The sequence below is a fragment of the Mustelus asterias genome, chromosome 12 (genome assembly GCF_964213995.1).
Source record: "Mustelus asterias chromosome 12, sMusAst1.hap1.1, whole genome shotgun sequence".
Classification (NCBI taxonomy): domain Eukaryota; kingdom Metazoa; phylum Chordata; class Chondrichthyes; order Carcharhiniformes; family Triakidae; genus Mustelus; species Mustelus asterias.
In genome coordinates, this window is record NC_135812.1 from 34,073,612 (window position 1) to 34,092,313 (window position 18,702).

Consider the following 18,702-nt stretch of genomic DNA (forward strand, 5'->3'; position numbering starts at 1 on the left):
CAGACAATGATCTGACCTCACTCCCCTCCTCCCCCCTCCAATCAGAGAATGTTCTGAGCCGCCTCCCTCCTCCCCCCCCCATCACTGATCTGAGTCAGAGAGCCGTTGGAAACACTGAATGTGCCCTTCAGAGGCTGGAGCACCCGACTCAGACTTTTATTTAGCAGGTCCGTAACGGTGCGGTTCCGGATCGGCAAATGCGGTGGTAAAGGGGGAAATGCTGATAAAGTTGGGCAGGCAGTTCATTAATTCAATTTAAATGCATGCAAATACATTTAAATCGCCGTTGCGCCCGTTTTGGGCGCGAAGCGGATCGCCGCCATTCCCGGGTTTCAGTAAAGTGGCAATCTGTGCAGGTGCGGGTGCAGATCGCGATAAGGGCCTCACACCCGACTTTACCATGATTTCGCACCCAAATTGGGGTGCAAATTGTTGGTAAAATCGGGCCCTCAGAGTTAGAAGGTGCTATAGTTTGTCATTACTAGTTGCCTAGTCTATATGTTGCTCTATTGTTGTAATATTTTTGCTGTCCTCTCTGGGAGACAGGTCTGTCCATTGAACTCAATCTTTATTTGAAGAAAAACCATTATTTTAATATTATTTAGCTTGGAAAGGATGGATTTTCAATTGACTGGTCAGTATGTGGAAAAAATCCAATTCCATCAGAAATGCACGTTACCTAACATCAAACCTGGCTCCCTGTAGGACACCAACACCCAATCCCACCCAGAAGCCTCCTCAGACTTGGACACATCCCCACACCTTTCATCACTGAGAAATAATTCACAAAGCACAATGCCTGGCAGTTTTGTAACACTGTGAGGCACGATTCACATGACAGCACCACATTGAAAGTGTGGAGTATGTGTGAAAATCATGATAGACCAAGCACTAAAGGCAGCTAATGTGCATTAGATGTGTGCACAGAGAAAAGTCTTTCTGTGCAGCACCAAGCCACAAGCTGTCATGGGCTGCGTTGAGTTTGCTGGTGTGTGAGCGTCTGGGAGTTTTCTGGTGTCTGGGCGACAATGCACAAGAGATAACAGTGAATTTATGGTATGCAAGAGTCTGTGATGAGATTGGAGTGAGGGCAGTCTGTGTGATACTGGAGCCAGTGCACAGGAGACTGTGATAAGTATATGGATTTGCAGGTGTTTGAAAAGCTGAGGATGAACTATAACTGGAAAAGTTACATATATGCTCGAATATATTATTTCTTGGATCCCTTTGCTTCGATCTTTCTGTGTTGTCTGTTTTTCAGGGCTTTGCTATAAACACAGATCCAGTATCGCACTGTTTAAATGACTCTCCTGCAATGCGCGTTTTAAAACCCAAGAACAGCCCATCTCTCATGCTCCGCAGAGGTGAAATGCTCTCATCCAAAGGTCAGTATCAACCCTCCTTCACTGTAGCTTTGCAGATCTCCAAATTAAACAGAAAAATCCCAGTGTTGAAATGTGTTTCTTACCAAGTGAACCAGTCTTTGCTGCTGCCATAGTCTCTGGGGCTTTTTATTATAGGACAGATGGTGGAATTATCCACATTGCAGTTATCATGTTGATTAAACTTAGTCCAGCCATTCCATCCCCACAATTGCTCACACTTTCAATACATCAGCTATTAATAAAACAAATACATTCCTGAATTTTATTGATGAAAGGCTTTGAATATAAAATTCAGAATCTTATGTCAATCAAAATATAATTTCAAACTGTTGATCAGATGAAGCACATTGTGCATCTTTAGGTTCCACTCTGTCAGAAAGACGCAAAGGCAATAGAAAGGGTAGAGCACTCACTAGAATCAGGCAGTACAGAGGATTCAGCACACATTCACTGGGATATCACAGTAGAGAGGGTACAGCACACATTCACTGGGATATCACAGTAGACAGGGTACAGCACACATTCACTGGGATATCACAGTAGAGAGGGTACAGCACACATTCACTGGGATACCACAGTAGACAGGCTACAGCACACATTCACTGGGATACCACAGCAGAGAGGGTACAGCACACATTCACTGGGATACCACTGTAGACAGGGTACAGCACACATTCACTGGGATATCACAGTAGAGAGGGTACAGCATACGTTCACTCGGATATTGCAGTAGAGAGGGTACAGCACACATTCACTTGGATGAGACAACAGAGAGTGTACAGCACACATTCAGTACGATGCTGAAACAAAAGCAAAGTGCTGCATTAGCTAGAACTCTGTCCCATAAACAGAAAATGCTGGAAATGGTAAGCAGGTCTTGCAGCATCTGAGAGAGAGAAATAATGTTAACGTTTAGCTCTGTTTTCTTTATTCTGACAAGGTTACACACTTGAAAAGTTAACTCAGCTTCTCTCTCCACGGATGTTGACCTGCCTGCTGAGTATTTGCAGCTTTTTCTATTTTTTTTTCACTAAGGTGCCTCCTTGTATGAGGAAATACAAATACAACAAAGGACTTGAAAATAAATTTTGCTTGTATTTGATGGAACAGAGGAGATTACAGAGTGATTTAAATTTATGAACAGATGGCACAGGGTAGATAGAAACAGATTGTTTTAGTTATTCCTGTTTGTTCTCAGGCGACACTAAATATCTTGTGCATTCTTAGTTAGCCTGAGATCTGAGAAAATAGTGCACTTTTTGTTAATGGCACTTCCTGTTGGGAATTCCAGGATATTGTCTTGCAACAGGGCAGCAGGTTGGCACAGTGGTTAGCACTGCTGCCTCACAGCGCCAGGCACCGGGTTCAATTCCAGTCTTGGGTGTCTGTGGAGTTTGCATGTTCTCCCCTTGTCTGTGTAGGTTTCCTCTGGGTGTTCTTGTTTCCTCCCACTGGGTAGATTGATTGGCCGTGCTAGATTGTCCTTAGTGTCTGAAGATGTGTAGGTTAATACATGGGATTACGGGCTTAGGGCCTTGGTACAATGCATTGTCGGAGAGGCAATGCAGACTCAATGGGCCGAAAGGCCTCCTTCTGCACTGTGGGGATTCTATGAACAATGGTGGGATGAAATCAGAGATCTAAGTCAAAATGCCGTGTGGACCAGTGATGATGGTGCTCCATCAACATAACTGCTTATGTCCTTCTCAGTGGTGAGGGCTGCGAAGATGGCCTTAGTGGTGCCATCTCTAGAGATGCCATCTCTAGATGTGCAGGTAGTGATGAAAACCCTTGTACATTACAGCACTGTACCTGGTCTCAGTGGCTGTGGGTCTTCTATTACTGCATAGCATAGTGTTCATGGGACTACTTTTATATTCAGCCCATTGTCCATGCGACATTAGCTTAGTTTTCATATGCACAAATATATTACAGAATTGTGACAACAGCATGTCACTTGGTTCATCGTGTCTGTACTGGCTCTCTAAATGAGCAATATATGAAGGAGAAATCTAGAGTTACAGGCAATGAAGGATAGTTTTGGAGGGAAGTATCCCTGAAGGTGCAGATCAAGAGAAGGCATTGTATTACCTTGGGTTGATGGTGGCGATGATAATGAGGAGTCAAACAAAAATATTGGCAATGTGATAGGCTGGACGACTGTCAGTTGTGTTTATACATTGTTTGCTGCAGGTAAATTGCTTATGTGTTTTTAGTTTGAACCTTAAAGTATTGTGAATGAGCTTGCTTTGGTCCTCATCTACTGATCTTTTGATTCCAGCTTCATTTGCAGAGAGTTCTAGAAGTCGGGAGACTCCACTTCTGGATGGATACAAGGAGATCGGCGCAAAGGGAGCGGCTGATGGTGGTCTCATTCGCATTTTTGTGGCTTTGTTCGATTATGATCCAGCAACAATGTCACCAAACCCAGATGCTGCAGAGGAGGAGTTGGCATTTAAGGAGGGCCAGATCCTGAAGGTAGGAGCACAGCATCTATAGTTACATTGTTTAGAAAGCCTGCCTCTCTCTTGAGGAAGGAAGAATCATATTGGGAATTGCTGGTATATTCCAGACCATGTGGAAAATTGTGGTCCCAAGGAAGCACATCACATTATCACATGTCAGTCTATAACTATATGTGGCAGAGTTAGGAGGCCTGTTGTTCAATCATAAATCAGATGTTTTTGTGAATGGAAAGCGGTTTCTAGTGGCGTTCCACAGGGCTCAGTCTTTGGGCCCCTGCTGTTGTATATATTAATGATCTGGACTAAAATGTGTGAGACGTGATTGGGAAATTTGCTGATGACACAATAATTGGCTGTGTCGTTGACAGTGAAGAAGATAGCTGTCAACTCCAGAATGATAACTATGGTTTGGTTGAGTGGACAGAGAAGTGGTAAATGGAATTCAATCCAGAAAAGTGTGAGGTAATGCATTTTGAGAGGGCAAACAAAGCAGGAGAATAAACATGGAATACTTTCTTTTATTGGACGAGGGATTGAATACAAGGACAGGGATGTGATGCTGGAACTGTATAAAATGCTGGTTAGGTCACAGCTGGAATTTTGACAGTTCTGGTCAGTACATTACAGGAAGGACATAATTGCTCTGGAGAGAGTGCAAAGGAGATTTACAAGATGTTGCCAGGATTTGAAAATTGCGGCTATGAGGAAAGATTGGGTAGGCTCGGGTTGTTTTCCCTGGAACAGAGGAAGCTGAGGAGTGACTTGATTGAGTTGTGCAAAATATTGAGGGGCCTAGACGGGGTAGACAGTAAAGACCCGTTTCCCCTGATGGCACAGCTTTAAGGTGATTGGCAGAAGAATTAGAGGGGACATGAGGAAAGACTTCTTCAGCCAGAGGGTGGTGGGTTTTTGGAATTCGCTGCCTGGATTGGTGCTTGCAGCGGAAACCTTCAACTCATTTAAAGGATCTGCACCTGAAGTGTTGTAGCCTGCAAGGCTATGGACTGGTTGCTGGAAGGTGGGATTAAAATGGGCAGCTAGTTTCTTTCAGCTGGTGCAGATACAATGGGTTGAATGGTTTCTTTCTCTGCGGTAACTTTTCTTTGGTTCTATAAATAATCGGTCTCAGTACAACAGGTATTTCACTTGCCATGAGCAGGATTCTGTTTGATGTGCCCCGACCAGGCAAACTGTGTTTCAAGTGAGGGAAGTTCCACTTTTTTCAACTCTTTAAAGGAAAGTTCCTGTTTAAATTATGGATACAAGCACGGCAGGAATTTTCAGACTTTTTGGAGCATATACATTGAAAAGCAAATCTTCCCAAATTGCTGCAAGCTTATGTTTTTAAGCTTCTGGGGCTGACAGAGGCTGCCATAGGTGGCATGGAGAAGCTGTGGTTGTTCACAAACTGCTTCTGAAAGTCATCACTGTCGGAGGCAGTGCGTTCTTATTCAACTGCAGTGAAGCATGAAATGATTGAGAATGTAATGAACAGCGTGATAGAAAACTGTAAAGCAATGTGTTGGAAATACACATCAGGCTAGCATGACAGACACTGTACAGGGGATAGGGATCCACCTCCAAACCAACTATCCTTGTTAATATCACTGTCATCTGAACGGCTTGGCACAAGCGCCCTCTAGGGTTTTACAGGAAAGTGTGAATGTTTTACACTGTGGGCTAAGGAGCAATAACAGAACTTTCCACTGGGGTGCAATTTGTTCAGGATGGACATGTGATTGCAGTGTTTATGCGGACCTGCGTGACATACATCGAACGTTTAAATACATCTTAATGTCTGCCCCTTGTTAGTGACTGCAGTCCATAATAACACGACACATATAATAATATTCTCTCAGAATCTTTATAGAATATTACAACTGAACTGAAGCAGCTATATAAATACTGTGACTCCAAGAGCAAATCAAAGGCTGGGCATTCTGCAGCAAGTAACTTGTTTTGGACTCCCCAGAGCCTGTCCACCTTTTACAAGGCACAAGTCAGGAGTCTGATGGAATGCTTCCAACTTGCCTGGATGAGCACAGCTCCAACAACACTCAAGAAGCTTATCAGCATCCAGAACAAAGTAACTCACTATCAATTCTTTTCAAAATTCAAAGACATTAAATGGTCTCTTAATCTTCAATATTCCAGGGATAAAAATCTAACATATGCAGTCTCTCCTCAAAATTTAACTGCTGGAGTCTTAGTAACAATCTGGTGCAACTGTGAATCTGAGTTACACACCTCCCAAGATCAATATATCCTTCTGAAGTTGCAGAAAACAAGCCCAATAGTCCAATTGGGGTATAACCAAAGCTTTGTACAACTGAGTTAAAACCTCTTTACCTTTATATCCTCGCCTGCCAGTTAGCCTTTTTGGTTAATTTTGTACCTGACAACGACATTTTAGTGATCTGCATATGTGGACTCCATTATTTCTTTGGACCTCGACTATTCCTAGCTTTTCACCATTTAAATAATGTTCAGATCCAAAATGAATAACTGCACACTTAATCTGCTTTGAAATCCATCTGCCACATGTTTGCTCGTCCTCTTAATCTATCAATCTCCTTTGTAATTTTATGCTCATGTTTACATTACTACTTCTGCCACCAATTTTTGTGTCACTGACAAACTTGGATATATAGCGTTCTATTGTGTTATGTAAGTTATTAATAAATATAGTGAATAATTGAGATCCTTGTGGGACACCACTAGTCACTTTCTTCCAATTTAAGTGCATGCCCATTACCCCTACTCTCTGTCTTCCACTGCTTAGCTAATTTAACCAGGTCAATAATTTGTCTTCAGTTCCATAGTTTTAATTTTAGCTAACAGCGTCTCACATGGAACCTCATCAGATGTCTTCTGGCAGTCTATGCAGACTACATCCATAGGTATTTCCATGAATAATACTTTAGTTCCTTCCCCAGAAAATCCAATTACATTTGTTTGGCATGATTTTGCCCTCACTAATCCATGTTGGTTGACTTTAATTAGCTCAAATTTCTCTCAAATGTTCAATCACTTTGTCCTCACCTATAGAGTCCAATCACTTCCCTCCAATTGATGTAAGGTTAATAGGCTCATAATTTCCTTGTTTCTCTTTGTTTCATAATTCTTACACAATGGGATTACAGTTACAGTTTTGCAATATGATAAAACACTTCCTGAATTGAGACAGGTGTAGAGGATTATGATTTTAAAAATCTGTGACGTCCCCAATGATTTTAAAGCTCTGTGGTGAAACCTGTGGATTTGCCCAATTTTTGTACCATTATCTTTTTCTAATACTGTTTGCTTCCACTAATTTTAGTGAACTCCAGACCTTGGTTGGAATCTTATCATCGTTTATGCCTGTAGGATTTTCCAGTCCCACTGCAGTGAATGGAGATTTGGCTAACCGCCAAACTCTGACCTCGCTGCAGCGGCCGCGTGGTGTGAACGGCAGGCAAGACCGCACCCCGTATGGTCTGAGAATAATCCAATTTCTCTGTGCGTTGCGTGACTGAGTGATTGACCTCTGTTAATGCATTAATGAGGCAATTTTCCTACAGGTTAAAGAAATGATTTGTCAAGTTGCAGTGTGAAAATATTTCAACCCTGCATCCTTTCCAGTGTATGAAATGCTCTCAGCTGATTGCATTTCAGCCTCCCATATCCATAAGATCCCTGAGTCACTTGTTATAAGCACTCTGACACTACCTCTCTCAGGTCGCTCAAGAGAGCAGATGCAAAGACAGACAACAAAAGCTGCTAGTACGTATAAGTCTATTTTTTAACTGCCTCCTGAATGAAACCAGTGCTGATGGTGGGAGTTTCCTACCTGGCTACTTCTCTCCCACAGAGGAAGTGCCTGGGAGTGTAGGGCCATCACTAGAGACTGAAGGCCAAAGTGGGGCTTAGCTGGGGAAGTGTGTGACTCTGGAGTAAACTGAAAGTGAGAGTAAGGGAGGGGTCTCCCTTCTGAACAATCTCATTGCAGGTATTTGGCGATAAGGATGCCGATGGGTTTTACCGTGGAGAAGGCAATGGTCAGACTGGCTTTGTGCCATGTAACATGGTCTCGGAAATCCAGGTGGATGATGATGGAGTAATGGAGCAGCTGTTACAGCGGGGTTATCTGGCTCCCAATACGTCCATGGAGAAGCTGGGTGAGTGTGCATTACACTGATAGCACTGTCTAACCGAGACTATTGCATTATATTTTCAGGTTGAACGCATTCAAGATATGATGTAAAGTATTGAGTAATTGGCTGGGCCACAGTGAGCATGCAGGGATATTTGCCAGATGTTTTTCTAATACTGAAAAAAAAATAACAGGAGTGACAGGGAAGTCAAGTTGGTTTCATGGGGTTTGAGTAAAGAGAGGAGATAGGTTTATCTAAGTTAGGAGTGAGGGAGGTGGGTATTGACATTGTTTTGAATGGGGGAGGCATTTGAATGTGGCAGGTAATAAATGCTAGTTATGAGTAAACGTGTCAAAGGTTTCCAGCTGAATATATCTAAACACTGAAACTCATCACACCACTTAAATGTGACACCATATACCAATGCTCCCACAACACATGTACTAATGCTCTAGCTGCCATCTCAAATTTCCAAGCACAGAACAGGTTTCCTGAAGATTCGTAAAATTACTGGTTCGATTTAACAGAATGTAAGAACCCCACCTCCCCAGTAAAAAGATTAGAGGTGAGTCCCCTGTTCCAGGGGAATGCCCCGCAGTCCTTTAACATTTGGGAGAGGTTTAATTGCCTTGAAGTGAGACATCTGCCCCCCCACCCCCTCCACCCGACAGGATGGCCTGCCTCTTGAGAGCTGTCAGCCAATCAAGTGTCTGACATCTCTCCAGTCCCCTGCAGTGCCACCAGGAATAGTGGGAACTGTTGGGACTACAAGTGGCCCGATGTCAAGAAGCCGAGTGAGTGGAACAAGGGGAATGGGGGTGGGGGGTTGGGCTGGACAAGCTGGGGATGGAGGGAATCGGGGGAAAGACCTGTGGTGCAATCGCCAATGGGCCCAGCGGACCTGTTAAGAATGCAATTACTGCCCCTCCTCCTCTCCAAACTCCACGTCCCCTGGCCAACACCAGCCCAGGATAGGGTAAGTTGCCAGGCTGGTGTTGGCATGGGATTTTTCCGTTGCTGGCTAAATCACAGCACTGGCAGGATAAGGCCCTTAAGAGGGTATTAATTTGGAAGGCGGGTTGCTGGTAAAATCACAGCAGGGTAAGGGTGGGTAGCTACGCAATGTGTACAGCACCCATGGAATTTTACTAGCTCCCTATTTTCAAACCCACCATCAAGGAGGCTATAAAATCCAGCCCTACATGTGTCTTTTAAATAAACAGAACCATTGGTGTGTAATGGCTAGTGTGCCCTAATAGGGCACCAATGCTTTATCAGATTATATTGTTATGACCAGGTGAGAAGGCATGAACTGTCGCTCCCTCTATTCAGTCTCCTCGGTTGGACACAACAGAAGTTTAAGTTTCTTTTTTGCAATGATATCCCATTTCTGAATCTGAATATATCTAACTATTTATGCAATGTTCGAAAAGGAGCCAATCAGTTAAAGAGTGGATGATCTATCTCTGTCTCCTCCGGAGGTCCCCAAAATCACAGATGTCAGTCTTCAGCCAATTTGATTCACTCCATGTGGTATCAAGAAACGGCTGAAGGCACTGGATACCGCAAAGCTATGGGCCCATTCCAGCTAATCCAGCAATAGTGCTGAAGACTTGTGCTCCAGAACGTGCTACCCCCCTCGCCAAGCTGTTCCAGAACAGCTACAATGTTGGCATTTACCCAGCAATGTGGAAAATTGCCCAGATATATCCTGTAACAGAACAAATCCAACCTGGCCAACTACTGCCCCTTCAGTCTACTCTTAATCATCAGGAAAGTGATGGAAGGGGTCATCAACAGTGCTATCAAGCAGCACCTGCTCAGCAATAACCAGCTTACTGATGCTCAGTTGGGCTCCGCCAAAGTCACTCAGTTCCTGACCTCATTACAACCTTGGTTCAAACATGGACAAAAGAGCTGAATGCCAGAGGTGAGGTGAGAATGACAGCTCTTGATATCAAGGTAGCATGTGACCGAGTGCGGCATCAAGGAGCCCCAGCAAAACTGGAGTCAATGAGAATCAGGGGAAAGTTCTCCACTAGTTGGAGTCGTACCTGGCACAAAGGAAGATGGCTGTGATGACTGGAGGTCAATCATTTCAGCTCCAGAAGATCACTACAGGAGTTCTTCAGGTTAGTGTCCTAGGCCCAACAATCTTCAGCTGCTTCATCAATGATTTTCCCTCCATCATAAGGTCAGAACTGGGGATGTTCACTGATGATTGCACAATTTTCAGTACCATTTGTAACTCCTCAGATACTGAGGCAGTCCATTTCCAAATGCAGCAAAATCTAGACAATATCCAGACTTGGGCTGATTAGTGACATGTAACATTCGCACTACACAAACACCAGGCAATGACTATCTCCAAGAAGGGAGGATTTAACCATTGCCCCTTGACATTCAATGACATCACCATCGCTGAGTCCCCCACAACCAACAGTGACAAGTAACTCACCTCCTGATTCCCCAAAGCCCATTCACCATCTACAAGGCACAAGCCAGGAATGTAATGGAATACTCTCCACTTACCTGGATGAGTGCAGCTTCAACAACACTCAAGAAACTTGACACCATCCAGGACAAAATAGCTTGTTTGATTTGTTACCCCTTCCACAAACATTCACTCCCTCCATCACTGATAAACAGTTGCAGCCATGTGTACCATCTACAAGATGCAATGCGTGAACTCACCAAGGTTCCTTAGTCAGCACCTTCCAAAACCACAACCACTACCATCTGGACGGACAATGTTCAATATCATTCAGTATCAATGCCAACACCTGGAGGTTCCCCTCCAAATCACTCATCATCCTGACTTGGAAATATATCAGTGTTCCTTCACTGTCACTGGGTCAAAATATTGGAATTCCCTCCCTAAAGCCCCTGTGTGTGTACCTACCCCTCCCTCCCTAAAGCCCCTGGGAGAAAACTTTCAACCTGTTTCTTCTGCTGAAGTATTTCTTGCCATCTCCCTACAGTTACTGAAGCTTGACCTGTTATATTTCACCCATTGTGTATTTTCAAGGGATTTGTGGGTGGCTCTGTCTATGACAGCTATTGTTTCAATATTTTGAAATTCCATAGGTGCTGTGCCCGCCACCTAACCACTTTGCATTTTAAAGTCCCTTCCTTAGACGACGAAGAGTTTTGATGGACCTTTGAATTGCACTCTCCTGTGGGTGTCTTGTTTGCTTTTTCACCTTCACCTTGGAAGGTGCCTTCCATTTTTAAGTCGTTTGTTCTGTCTCATTTCAAATTGCAAAATTTCCTGTCAGTTGAAAGCTGAAAAGTCATATTTTCTGAAGTAAAGGATAGCCCCGTGACAATACCCATTAGTGCTGTCATGCAGTCTAATATTGCTTAGTGCTCTAGTGTGAGGATGTTAGAGACATCCATCATCTATAATAACCAAGAGCTGAATCATGACCAGCTCACTGAGTAACTGCTTGCAGTAACAGATGCTCAAACCTTGACATGTGCTAATCTGTGTAGATGAAGTGAGAACTTGATATCGGAGCAAAGTGTGTGTCTTAACACAGGCGGCTTGGTCTGGAATTCCCTAAAACAAGCTGGCCTGTGGCCAGTCCGATCATGAGGTATCAAGTCACAGCTGGAAATGCTCTAATTATTTTCACCCTTCATGAGAATCTGGTTCTGGAGCTTGCACACTGTGTTGTGTTTGGCAGAGAGCTTGATAGCTTCGGAATTGTTGCTTCCTGCATCCTTATCACTCATTAGTAACCACTATCCTGCAAAAAAAACTTCAATGGAAGAGAATAGGGGTTGAACCGAGCGAGAGCCCAGTCCCCGTTGGGGCTGGACGTAATCTCTGGACTGAGGTTCCAGTCGCGAATGAATTGGCTGGCAATACATGATCACTTTTTTTTATTTTCAAAAATATTCTTTATTCATTAAATATCTGAAAGAAACATCACGAAACACTTCGACTTGTCCTAACAGGAAAGTGCAATGATATTCACATTTTCTACAGAGATCAAGATGCCTTCAGAGGAGCTTCAATACAGTAATGAGAGCTTCACAGGCATTTCAATGTTTCCGTTAAAGCAAATGCAATGCTGTTTAAATTATATACATTGGTTATGCTTCACTCTGAGGTGCTTCAACACAATTACATTTACTATATAAAGCCAAGATGAAGCTTACAATCCAAACAATTTTACATGGTTATTAGCCCCTCAGTGCACATTGGCTGAAAGGTCTTACATAATGGCCTTTCCCCATTGCACCTCAGCTACATGGTCCCTGTTTTAAATTTGTGTATTTTGAAAAGAACCCTAGAAGTTGCAGGCTCTGCAAATGCATTATTTCCTCCATCCCCCAATCCTGCCCTCTTAATATCTGTGCAAGTGTACGTTCGTGATACACAAACACACACAGTGTACCAGTTAGTTTGTTGTTTTATACATCAAAATTGGGCAAAAGACCAGTTTCAGATTAGTTAAAGGTGACAATCCTGCAATTAAATGCGGAAGAAAGGAAAAGAAGGATATGGGATTTGGGTACAAGAGACAATTAAAGTAAGAGGCATAGATAACTGGATACAATGGCCTATTTCTATGCTGTAGATTCTATATAATTGTTAACGGGACTGGAGATAAAGCAGGAGGCAGAATTAGGATCGGGGTAGGAGAGATGACAGGATAGGACAGGGCAAAGGATCAGATTCGGGCCGGAGTTCTGCGGCTGGCATTATTCTGATGAAAATTAATGGAAAACCTGAATATTTAACAAAGATATAACTAATGAATGCCTCCATGTCATGAGACCAAAGCAAAGCAAATAGAAAAATAAGAGTTTTATTTGAGTTTAGAAGGACGAGAGGGGATTTGATTGAGGTATGTAAAATTTAAAAAGGGATTGATACAGTAAATGTAGACCAAATCTTTCCTCTTATGGGGAAATCTAGAACAAGAGGTCACAGGTATAGGTTGAGAAGCGGTAGATTTAAAACTGAGGTGAGGAGGAACTATTTCTCGCGGAGGGTGGTGAATTTGTAGAACTCGCTGCCCCATAGTGCAGTGCAGTCTGAATCATTGAATGGTTTCAAGAGGGAGATAGACATATTTCTAATTTAAAAAAAGGAACGAGGAATATGGGGAACAGGTGGGGAGGTGGATTTGAGACCAGCAAGAGATCAGCCATGATCTGATTGAATGGCGGAGCAGGTTCGAAGGGCTGAATTTGCCTATTTCTGCTCCTAATTCCAATGATCCTGTTTGGAAAAAGATTTTGAATATCCGGCTTGCCTTTCCTGAAGCTTTGAGGATTTGGACAATGGAGTGCGATATCCCAGATTATATGGGCACGGTGCATTGGTGTTCGGAAAAAAGCTAAACAACTCGTGGCCCGAGAGCTGGAGCTCATGGGCCTTGGAACCCTGGAGTTCCCTAAACACCTCTGTGCTCTGCTTTCTTTGTTTGTTTCCACAGGCTTCAACAGTCAGGTAGGTATACAGCTATCATCATTCGACTGGGCTCGATTCAATTGTTGCTCATGCCCGAGAAGCTGGCAGTGTCTCCTGCCAGACCCACTGGCCTCTGATTTTGCTAACCTGACATGATTCTGCTCTGTCTGTCTCAGCTTCCTGTGTGCTGCTTTATTTCCTCTTTTTTTCTCTCGTCTTTTGCTGTAAGAAGGCAGCCGCACGCTCTCTCAGCCGCCTCGCCGCACTGCACCTCCTCCGAAACCAAGGCGATCCAAGAAAGGTCTGTCTCACTTCATGCTTACTTTTTTTTTGGTTGCATTTTTTTTTGTCATTGAAAACATTTCTGTGTCAGTGTTTGACTCGCTGCTTCCCACCCACTGTCTAACAGCATGGTACTGAATGTGTGAAATTGTGTAAGGCACCGGTCCTACATGAAAAACAGAGTCTAACCAAATAATCCCTCATCTTTCAGTGCAATCCGACAAGTGGAAGGACACTCGGCAGCAAGGTCAGCAAAACTTACCCTCAGCTTCTCCTCATTTCTCCATTGATAATTACACTGAATATGTTACAGTAACACAGTCATTGAAATGCGTGGCAGTTAATTTCAATGTAAACAGCTCTTTCATACAAGTACAGCACTCATATTTCAGTTATAGAGAAGAATCTGATAGGATATATAATAGTAAACTTATACAGTCTATTAAATTGAGCAACCCTCAGGACATGTGACAATATTTTTATACACTATAAATAATCAGAAGGCCATGTGGTTTACCAACAATCTTTAGTGCCAATGCCCAACTATAGTTAATTATCTCATTGATCCAAGCTCTTTCTGTTTCTAAAACCTGTTTGTTAAATAGTTTCTAAACTGTTTATAAAATGGTGGCACAGTGGTTAGCACTGCTGCCCCACAGCACCAGGGGACCAGGTTCAATTCCGGCCTTGGGTGACTGTCTGTGTGGAGTTTGTACGTTCTCCCTGTGTCTGCTTGGGTTTCTTCCGGTGCTCTAGTTTCTTCCCACAGCCAAAGATGTGCGGGTTAGGTGGATTGGCAACAGTAAATTGCCCCTTATTGTCCAAAGATGTGTAGGTTAGGTGGATTAACAATGGTTATGGAGATAGGATGGTGTGGACCTAGGTAAGATGCTCTTTTGGAGAGTCAGTGAAGACTTGATGAGTCAAATGGCCTTTTTTGGCACTGTAGGGGTTCTATTATTGTTGAAAAAGTAATTATAGTGGCTTCACCGTCACTATCATGGAACCTGATTCTGACATCTTATAAATCAGCTGTTGAGACAGTATAATAAGCCCACGCTCAATAATGTGCATTTTCAGCGAGGGAGGCCGAAAGGACCCTCATCCAAAATGCATAATAAGTGTACAAGTTATAATGGACACCCACAGCATGAGAAATGTATAAAGAACTCCCTCTGTATAACATGTATAATCATTATAGAAGTTGTAATGAATCCCCTCCCCCTTGTTTCATTTGCTTTTTTATGACTTCCACAATTGCACCATATCGCTGATCTACCTGCCATGATATTCATGACCCGCCTCCCTTTCTGTTGCAGAGTGGAGTCGGCCTGGCAGCGGACTGCAGAAAATGCCTATGAAGAGAATGGTGGCTGTGTTTGACTATGACCCCAGGGAAAGCTCTCCTAATGTGGATATTGAGGTGTGGTGCATCTGCTCAGCTCACATTTTATCTTTGGCAGCTGGCTAGGACTTATCCAAGCCAGCATCTTAAGACCAGTTAGAGCAATATTGGTCTCTGTTGCTTGCCCCCCCCCCCCCCCCCCCCCCCACCCCTCTGCTGCCAAACAACCTGATTTTATACTTCCGGGACATGAATGGTAGGGGTTGTTGGCCAAGTTCAGGGTAAAACTCCATGTAGTGTGCTATGTGGTGTTCAATACACATGTGAAATCAAACATTGTATTGATAAAAAGAGGTGAGATAGGCAGAAGAAATGTAAAACCCTACCAAGCACTAAAGGGTGCATGTTAACCCAGTATCTTTGCATAGTGAATTTAAGATTGTAATCTTCTGTGAGGAGTTACTGAACGGAGGTCAGTTCTGTATGTGAAAAATTGCCTGGGATCCTAGTGTGTACTTCCTAGTGGCCAGTTACGGAGTGCCATGGAAAATAGGTGTAAATAAATATCTCTTCACAATTCTACTAGTGTCATTGCCCCTCAAGTGCCATATTATCCAACGTCCTTCAATTTCTAACACAGAAGTGGGCACCAAAATGTAATTTACATTTCTCTGCAGCCATCCCATGAGTTTCCCCAGTGTGAGATAGCTGTTTGTATCAGGGAGTAGCATTAACATGCTGCATATCATTTCACTTTGGGTCTCTTGAAGCCACCTTTATCTCTTCCTGAGCTGTAAAATACATTGAATGCCAGCAGATTTTCATCTCCCCCTGCTGTGATCTGTTGGGGCCATCTACTGAAAATTATGGCCAAAATTCTCCAGCCATTCACGCCCCACTGCCGCTGCCAGCGGGAATGGAGAATTTGGCACTCAGCCAAATCTCTGCTCACTACAGCAGGACCGGAGAATCCCAGCTTTGGGCGAGGTCAGAGAATCCGGCCCTGTCTTTCAATAGGTAACACTCTCATCTTTGAAAATTTTGGGTTTAGTCCTCACACCAAGACTTTAGCACTGTCTACCCGTCTTAGGATCATCCTCTCAGGATCTACCCTGTCAAGCAACCTCAGAACCTTATACGTTCCAACAAGATTACCTCCACTTTTCTAAACTCCAATGAAAATGGGCCCACTTTGCTCAACCCTTCCTCATAAAACAACTCACAAGAATCAGCGAACATTCACTGAACTGCCTCCAATGCAAGTGTATCCTTCCTTAAATAAAGAGACCAAAACTGTACATAGTACTCTAGGTGTGGTCTCACTAATGCCCTGCACAGCTATAACAAGACATCCCTACTTTTTACCTCCATCTCCATTGCAATAAAAGGCATTGTACCTGTAGCTAATGTTTTGTGATTCAAATATGAGGGCACGCAGGTTTCTGTACTGTAGCATTTTGTGGTCTCTCCCACTTAAATAATATCTGTTTTTCAATTCTTCCTACAAAAGTGAATAATCTCACACTTTCCCACATTATATTCTGACTGCTAGTCTCTTTCACCACTCACTTAACCTATCAATATCCCTTTGCAAATTCCCTATCGATATCCCTTTGCAAAACCTCCTCAGAACGTGTTTTCCCACCTATTTGTGTATCATCAAATTGGCTAAAATACACCTTGTCCTTCCATCCAAAGCACTAATGTAGATTGTGAATTGTTAAAGTTCCAGCACTGATTCCTGGAGCAAAGAACAAAGAAAATTACAGCACAGGAACAGGCCCTTCAGCCCTCCAAGCCTTCACCGACCATGCTGCCCGACTGAACTAAAATCCCCTACCTTCCGGGGACCATATCCCTCTATTCCCATCCTATTCATGTATTTGTCAAGACGCCCCTTAAAAGTCACTACCGTATCCATTTCCATTACCTCCCCCGGCAACGAGTTCCAGGCACCCACTACTCTCTGTGTAAAAAATTTGCCTTGGACATCTCCTTTAAACCTTGCCCCTCGCATCTTAAACCTGTGACCCCCAGTAATTGACTCATCCATTCTGGGGAAAAAGCTTCTGACTATCCACTCTGTCCATGCCTCTCATAACCTCCAGACTTCTACCAGGTCGCCCCTCAATCTCCGTCGTTCCAGTGAGAACAAACCAAGTTTCTCCAACCTCTCCTCATAGCTAATGCCCTTCATACCAGGCAACATCCTGGTAAATCTTTTCTGTACCCTCTCCAAAGTCTCCACATCCTTCTGGTAGTGTGGCGACCAGAATTGAACACTATATTTCAAGTGCGGCCTAACTAAGGTTCTCTAAACCTGCAACATGACTTGCCAATTTTTAAACTCAATGGCCCAGCCGATGAAGGCAAGCATGCCGTATGCCTTCTTGACTACGTTCTCCACCTGCATTGCCACTTTCAGTGACCTGTGTACCTGTACACCCAGATCCCTTTGCCTATCAATGCTCTTAAGGGTTCTGCCATTTACTGTATATTTCCTATCTGTATTAGACCTTCCAAAATGCATTACCTCACATTTGTCCGGATTAAACTCCATCTGCCATATCTCCGCCCAAGTCTCCAACTGATCTTTATCCTGCCGTATCCTCTGATGGTCCTCATTGCTATCCGCAAATCTACCAACCTTTGTGTCGTCTGCAAACTTACTAATCAATCCAGTTACATTTTCCTCCAAATCATTTATATATATTACAAGCAGCAAAGTCCCAGCGCTGATCCCTGAGGAACGCCACTTGTCACAGCTCTCCATTCAGAAACGCACCCTTCCACTGCTACCCTCTGTCTTCTTTGACTGAGCCAGTTTTGTATCCACCTTGCCAGCTCACCTCTGATCCCATGCAACTTCACCTTCTGCACCAGTCTGCCATGAGGGACCTTGTCAAAGGCCTTACTGAAGTTCATGTAGACAACATCCACTGCCCTACCCTCATCAATCATCTTCGTCACTTCCTCGAAAAACTTGATCAAGTTCGTGACCTCCCCTTCACAAAACCATGTTGCCTCTCACAAATACGTCCACTTATTTCCAAGTGGGAATAAATCCTGTCTTGAAGAATCCTCTCCAATAATTTCCCTACCACTGATGTAAGGCTCACCGGCCTGTAATTACCTGGATTATTCTTGCTACCCTTCTTAAACAAAGGAACAACATTGGCTATTCTCCAATCCTCTGGGACCTTCCCTGTATGATGTCAGGGAGGATACAAAGATTTCTCTCAAGGTCCCAACAATTTCCTCCCTCGGTATTTTGGGGTATATCCCATCAGGCCCTGGGGACTTGTCTACCTTAATGTTTCTCAAGAACCCCAATACCACCTCCTTTTTGATCTCAACATGGCTCAAACTATCTATACATCCTTTCCCAGACTCATCATCCGCCAAGTTCTTCTCTTTGGTGAATACTGATGCAAAGTACTCATTTAATACCTCGCCCATTTCCTCTGGGTCCACGCATAGATTCCCTCCCTTGTCCTTGAGTGGGCCAACCCTCTCTCCTGGCTACCCTCTTGCTCTTTACATATGTATAAAAAGCCTTGGGATTTTCCTTAATCCTGGCCAATGCTTTTTCGTGACCCCTTTTAGCCCTCCTTACTCCTTGCTTAAGTTCCTTTCTACTTTCCTTGTATTCTACACTTGCTTC

At 43.5% G+C, this 18,702-nt stretch overlaps 1 protein-coding gene across 1 annotated transcript in view; it reads left to right on the forward strand.

The window, feature by feature from the left end:
* Positions 1–18,702, forward strand: part of tspoap1 (TSPO associated protein 1) — a 286,284-nt gene that overhangs the window by 256,899 nt on the left and 10,683 nt on the right. The window contains exons 21-25 of the mRNA XM_078225016.1: positions 1,262–1,385; positions 3,667–3,863; positions 7,839–8,007; positions 13,905–13,940; positions 15,013–15,116. Coding sequence (XP_078081142.1) covers positions 1,262–1,385; positions 3,667–3,863; positions 7,839–8,007; positions 13,905–13,940; positions 15,013–15,116 — 630 coding nt within the window. The remainder of the gene's footprint in view (positions 1–1,261; positions 1,386–3,666; positions 3,864–7,838; positions 8,008–13,904; positions 13,941–15,012; positions 15,117–18,702) is intronic.